Below are 7,104 nucleotides of genomic sequence, written 5' to 3'. Positions count from 1 at the left end.
AAGTAAACTTAACCTTTTTAAGAGAAGTTCAAGCCTTGTTTATTTTCCTAACGCTTATCTTATGCTTATGAGCTCATATAGTTTATATCATTGAGGTTAAGTTAAGCACAAGACTTAGAAAATAATCAAAGAACAAAAATAAAGTATGCCAAGGACAAACACAAGGATCAAAGTGATAATAACTTCTCATTCGTTTTTCATATTTTAACACAGATTTCATAAACACAACAAAAAGATGCAAAAGGACAACTAAACTAAAATTAAAAAATAATTTTAACCCAACACCCCAAGGTTCTACTGTGCTGGCACATCATCTCTGCGTTCTTCTTCGGGGTTCTCGTCCATGAAGCACAAGGGATTTCTGAGATGGGCTGGTAACGGAGGAAAGGAAAATATACCCACCAAGACCTGATTGATATACTACATTGTGTAGACAAATTAGTCTTGCTTGCGTCTTGTCTGTTGCCTCAAGTAATCCCTTAATACCCGGTTTTGTTGTTGAAGATCTTCGATTGATGTGGCCAATTGTTCGGAATTGATCACTAATGAATTTTTTCAACTCCTCCAAGTCTATGCTTCGTTGGGGTTCTGGTTCTTCTCGTCCAACTGGGTCTTCAAATGCTACTGTGTTACTAGACCCTAACCAGTTGGCTCAAAGATCACTGGAGGTGGCACAAAATTTTGGATTGGACTTTGTTGGGGCGAAGGAATGGAGTGAAGGAGGTTCTGATCTATGAATATGGGTTCCTGCTATGTCTGCTCAGGACTCCCTTCTGGCTGGGCTATTGATGAGTCATGGAAAAATTTAAGTGCAGGTTGCGCTTCTTCAGCCAAAGCTTCTGGCTCAGCTTCACATTCTTCATTCTCTGAAGCTTCATCGCTGTGTTCAACTACCATGACACGTCTTTTCTTGGGGGTGCGTTTTGTTGGTCGAGGTCTACGTGCCACTTCTTTGGCAGGTAAGGCTGGTTGATGTTGTGATCCTTGAAGGAGATGCCTTACTGCCTTTATGTCTATCAGACCATCGACTTTTTCATATTCATCCCCCAGAGGGATGCCCCCGGGTTCGCATAACGCGCAGATCAGCCATGGAAAATATAGTTGCCCTCGAGGCTTGTTCTTGATGGCCTTGATTTGGTCCTGTATAATCCTCCCAATATCCAACGGGATGCATTGCATTATGCCGTAAGTGGCCAGGACGTGTTCTCTAGATAACGTTTCATCATGCGTTGTAGGCATGATGCTGCGTTTGTTAAATAATACCACATGTTAGCATCTGGGTACAGATTCCTGGAAGCAAGCATCTTTGATCCATTCCTTGATGTCTGCCACTTACTTCCAGGTTTGGCCACTGTCTTGAACGCATCTTCCAATTGACCAGGCATTGGTTGCTCTAAGATACAGTTTCCTTCTGTATCAGGATTACTTTTCAAGTTGAACACTTCATTTATCTTGTCTGCCGAGAAGCGCACTAACACCCCTTCCACGAAGGCGGTGTTCTTTTCCATATCGAATTCGCTGTTGTAGAACGCATGGACAAGGTTGGGCCAGATCTGATCGTGCCCAACGTAGAATTGATTCCACCCTAGTGCGTTGATGGTTTCTGTGATATAGATTGGCAATGGGTGGCGTTCAGGGAAGAAGCCTTTCTCTACTAATATGTCACTAAATTGACGCTTCCTTCTCGTGGTTCTATTAGGTAACGCCTCCGTTACCGCATTTCCCTGCCGCGTGTTCTCTTGCCTCTTTAGCCAACTCTATTAACTCATTGTCCAACTCCTTTTGGAGATTGTTTTTCCTTCGCCCTTGTCTCGCGGCGCATTTTCTTCCAATCATTTTCCAAAGCGTTGTGCCTTTTTTCACGCGTTGCACCCTCAGGTCTGGGTGCAACTTCTTCTTCTTCTTCTTCCTCCAACCTTCTTTTCCTTGATACTCTCTTTGATTTATAGGCCCTTCATTCGCATTAGATGGGCATGGTTGCGATGCGTCAGGGCCAACTCTCCTTTCTCTACGTTCTTCTTCTCTTCCTTCATTCTCTTCCCTTTCTTCATTTTCCATCTCTTCGTCTAGCATCGCTGCATATCTTTCTGTTTCATCCAACTCGAGGGATGCGTTTGGTGGATCTAAATGCATCACTTGAGTTGCTTCTTGCTCTTGGTTGAGCGATGCTAGAATAGCTCCAAATACTTCCTCTTCATCACATCTTGCTAACTCTACCAAGTTTTCAAGGTTATGCTCTGATCCAGGACTGTCAGAGGCTGGGATAGGTGGAGTGAATGGCGGGGTGCCCATAGGGCTGTGAGGTTTCCCCGGAGAGGATATTAGGATAGGTGAAGGTGATGGCTGGTTAGACATGTCTGATTCCACCGGGTAAATTATGGCTAACGGTTCAATGGATAGAGGGGGAGGTGGATGCACCGCTAGAGATGGTGCGGTATGGGCATAGATAGGAAGAGGTTCATGCGTTGCACCTACCAAGGTTATGTTCAGGATAAATGGTGGTGGGGCAGGCTTAGTATAAGGTTTGGACGCGGCCATAGATGACGGACGGGTCCTAGTCTTGGCTAGTGTCTTTACCCTTGGTTTAGGGGCAGACTTGGATTTTTGTGGGGTTTTAGCCCTAGGCAAAGAAGTTTTGGCCGGAGGGTTTACAGGTTTCTTAGAGCTCTTGGCCAAAGCTTTCATGGAGGTGGAAGGAGATGTAGAGGCGGCCAGACGCTGAGAAGAGGTAGCGTCGCCATAAGAGGCTTTTGATTGGTTAGGGACGGAGGTTGATTTCCTAGGGCTAGGTGGTGGTGAACTCAAAAATGAAGAGGAGGAGAAGGAACTTACCGACGAATCATTGCCTAAGCTGTAGCTTTGGTTCTGAGAATCTGAGTCGGACGACATTGTTCACCGGAGATGCTGAGCGAGAGAGGAAAATGGAGGTTTGGTGTATCTAAGGTTCTAAGGTTTCTAAAGAAATGGAGGTTCGTAGGCGCAGTGAAGGAGAAGAAGAAATAGTTTAGTTCAAATGAGGTTTTTGTAGGGGGGAGAGGATGATCATGGCTGACATCAGGCGGCGCCTAACGTCTGCAATTAATGCAAAGTGGAAGGGTCACCTCGTTTAGCCAAAACACTCGAGTGTTTTGTGTTTTCGAGACTCGTCCCTTCAACTTCCCCCAACGTTAGACTTGTGTCTAACGCGTCCGATGTTTCAGTTTTAATTATACACAACTTTTCTAAAAGAAAAACAATCAAATTTCCAAATTTTGTAAAAGCAAAAAAATCAACTTAAAACCTTCAAATAGCTAAACTAACAAATTCAAACATAATTTAAAATACAGAATGCAAAAGAATAAGGTTGAGAGAGGCATCCCTGGAAGATGTGGCGTTATAACCGCAGAGATGCCTTGACACGAGCTTCAACTTGTCTCGTGTAGCGCAAGAGATGACTTTTGGCGTTCCACTTCGTCTTCAAAGTACAGCTTAACCCTTTGGCTGTTTACTTTGAACGCATCAGTGCCATCTTCTCGCATTAATTCCATTGTACCGTAGGGAAAGATCGTTTTAATTATGAAGGGCCCAGACCATCTAGATTTCAATTTCCCTAAAAACAGACGCAAACGTGAGTTGAACAATAAAACTTTCTGACCAACAACAAGTACCTTCTTGCTGATGCGTTGGTCGTGCTAACGCTTTGTCTTTTCCTTATAGATCTTGTTGTTTTCATATGCGTTCATTCGCCATTCTTCGTGCTCGTTGAGTTGAAGCTTGCATTGAATGCCCACCGCATCCGTATTCATGTTCAACTTCTTTACTGCCCAAAATTCCTTATGCTCCAACTCTACAGGAAGATGACATGCTTTACCAAATATAAGTGAGTAAGGAGACATACCTATAGGCATTTTGTATGCAGTTCTGTAGGCCCAGAGTGCTTTATCCAACCTCTGCACCCAATCTTTCCACATTGTGCTGATTGCTTTTTCCATAATTGATTTGATTTCTCGATTTGAAATTTCTACTTGACCGATTGTCTGAGGGTGGTAGGTGGTAGCAATCTTGTGCCTGACATTATATTTTGCAAGTAATTTTGAAACGATGCGATTGATAAAATGCGTACCTTCATCGCTTATCAGAGCTCTTGGCGTTCCATACCATGTGAAAATATTCCTGATAAGAAATTTAGATACAGTAGAAGCATCATTTCTGGCAAAGGCTACTGCCTCTACCCACTTAGATACAGTCTACAGCCAATAGGATATATTCCTGACCACAAGACAGAGGAAACAGGCCCATAAAATCTATGCCTCAGACATCAAACAACTCCACTTTAAGAATATTCTTCAAGGGCATTGCGTCCCTTGAAGAAATATTCCCTGTGCATTGGCAGGGGTCACAATTTTGAACAAACTCTCATGCGTCCTTAAAAAGGATGAGCCAAAAGTAACCACATTGAAGGACTTTCGCTGTGGTCCTTTGCCTACTAAAATGCCCACCATAAGGAGAATTATGACACTTGGACAGGATGTGTTGTGTGTCCTCACCTGTGACGCATCGACACAGTATAGAGTCTGGGCCTTGTTTGTATAGGAATGGTTCGTCCCAGAAATAAAACTTACTGTCATGGACTAGCCATTTCTTCTGCTGGGAATTAAAGTTTTTAGGGAATTGCTTGGTGGTCAAGTAATTAACTATATTAGCATACCAAGGTTCCCTGCCTTCAATTCTAAACAGGCTCTCATCAGGGAATGCGTCCTTGATGTCGTTTTCTTGGACTTGCATTTCTTGATTTTCAAGCCTGGATAGGTGGTCAGCCACCTAATTTTTTGTTCCGTTTCTGTCTTGGATGTCAATGTCAAATTCCTGTAGTAGTCGAACCCATTTTATCAGTCTTGGCTTTGCGTCCTTCTTGCTCATCAGGAACTTGATGGCTGAGTGGTCGGTATATATGGTGGCTGATGCACCAACTAAGTAAGAACGAAATTTTTCAATACTGAATACTACAGCCAACATCTCTTTCTCAGTAGTTGTATAGTGTTCCTGAGAGTCGTTTAATGTTTTGGACGCATAGGAGATGGGATGTATCAAGTTTCCTCTCTTCTACCTTAACATAGTTCCCACTGCGACATCACTTGCGTCACACGTAAGAATGAACCCTGCGTCCAGTCTGGTGCTATTAACACTGGGGTTGTTGTCAATGCATACTTCAAGGTTTCGAACGCGTCAGTGCAGTCTTCATTAAAAACATAGGGCCGATTCACCTCCAATAATGCGCTCAGAGGTCGCGCAATCTGAGAAAAGCTTCTGACAAACTGTCTATAGAAGCCGGCATGTCCTAGAAAGCTTCTTAGCGTTTTGACATTCGCTGGTGGTGGAAGTTTTACTATTACATCAATCTTGGCTCCATCAACTTCCAAGCCAGCCTTGGATACTTTATGCCTCAAAACAATTCCTTCTGTCACCATGAACTGACATTTTTCCCAATTCAGTACTAAGTTTGTTTCCTCACACCGGGTGAGGACGGCTTCTAAGTTATCCAGGCATGACTGGAATGAGTCTTCAAAGACTGAAAAGTCGTCCATGAAGACTTCCACAGTCTTCTCTAGGAAGTCAGAGAAAATGGCCATCATACAGCATTGAAATGTCCCTGGAGCATTGCATAGCCCATTGGGCATGCATCTGAATGCGAAAGTGCCAAAGGGACAAGTGAACGTGGTCTTCTCTTGATCTTCCGGGTCTATTAAAATTTGGTTGTAACCAGAATAACCATCGAGAAAACAATAAAACTCTTTACCTTCAAGTCTATCAAGCATCTGATCGATGAAAGGAAGAGGAAAGTGGTCAATGTTACTGTTTACTATCACGGTCATTCCCGCTTTCTTGGGAACGCATTGAACTGGACTAATCCAACTGCTGTTGGATATCGAATAAATAACTCCCGCGTCCAGCCATTTCATAATCTCCTTTTTGACCACTTCTTTCATAATGGGGTTAAGCCTTCTCTGAGGCTCGATTGACCTCGTCTTCCCTTACTCCAACCTAATTTTGTGTATACAATAGGATGGACTTATTCCACGAATATCTGCAAGCATCCACCCTATTGCACATTTATGTTTCTTCAACATCTATAAGAGTGAATCTTCATTAGGCTTTATGAGATTAGCGGAAATGATAACAGGCAATGTATTATTAGTTCCAAGAAAAGCGTATTTCAAATGTCCGGGTAACTGTTTTAATTCGAGTTCAGGTGGTTTTTCGAGTGAAGGACGCGTTGGTTTTGTCTACCATTCACTCAGACTTGGCGGCTCGGATTCCTTCAAGGTTCCCAATGCGAGAACTTCACATATTCGAGTCTTTTCTTCAGTCAATTCAATATTGTTTAGCTGAAAATCATCACTGTTTGAGAATTTTAATGCGTTGAGCATATTAAATTTCACCTCTTCATTAAAATCATCATGGTTAGCTCACCTTTATGCACGTCAATTAGAACTTTCCCATTAGCCAAGAAAGGGCGTCCAAGGATGATTGGAACCTCCCTATCTGCTTCATAATCCAGAATAATGAAGTCTGCTGGGAATATGAGATTGTCAACCTTCACCAAAACATCTTTAATCTTTCCTTCCGGGTACTTAATTGTGCTGTCAGTGAGTTAAAGGGTGACAGAAGTAGTTTGTGCCTCGCCAATCCTCAATTTCTTAAAAACTGAAAGGGGCATGAGATTAATGCTCGCTCCTAGGTCGCACAACGCATGACCCACATCTAATCCTCCAATTGAACACGGAACTATGAAGCTCCGTGGGTCCTTTGGTAACTTGTTGCTTACTAATGTATTGCATTCCTGCGTTAGTGCTATTACTTTTTTCTCATTGACTTTTCTCTTTTTTATCAAAATGTCCTTCAAAAACTTCACGTACGTTGGCATCTGCTCCAAAGCTTCTATGAGTGGAATGTTGATGTGCAGCTACTTTAGGAGCTCGAGAAAGCGCTTGAACTGATGTTCATCATTCTTCTTCATCAGACACCTGGGAAATGGTGCGTTCAGAGGCACCTCCTGCTTTCCAACGCTAGATGTGCTGGTTTCCGAATGGCTTGTATTTTCTGGTGTTCTCTCTTCCTAATCCG

At 42.9% G+C, this 7,104-nt stretch overlaps 1 protein-coding gene across 1 annotated transcript; it reads right to left on the bottom strand.

Annotated features, from left to right (window-relative positions):
• Positions 1-1,695: 1,695 nt before the first annotated feature.
• On the bottom strand, positions 1,696-2,889 carry LOC120088230 (serine/arginine repetitive matrix protein 1-like). The gene has a single exon (XM_039045384.1). It carries the CDS (start codon positions 2,887-2,889, stop codon positions 1,696-1,698), a length of 1,194 nt encoding a protein of 397 aa, XP_038901312.1.
• Positions 2,890-7,104: the final 4,215 nt, after the last annotated feature.

This window comes from Benincasa hispida, chromosome 10 (genome assembly GCF_009727055.1).
Source record: "Benincasa hispida cultivar B227 chromosome 10, ASM972705v1, whole genome shotgun sequence".
Classification (NCBI taxonomy): domain Eukaryota; kingdom Viridiplantae; phylum Streptophyta; class Magnoliopsida; order Cucurbitales; family Cucurbitaceae; genus Benincasa; species Benincasa hispida.
The sequence above is the reverse complement of the archived record's forward strand: the minus strand, read 5'-3'. Positions and strand labels throughout refer to the sequence as shown.

Excerpts from the sequence above, each read along its gene's own strand:
- LOC120088230 (XM_039045384.1), bottom strand. The coding sequence starts at position 2,889 with ATGTCGTCCGACTCAGATTCTCAGAACCAAAGCTACAGCTTAGGCAAT.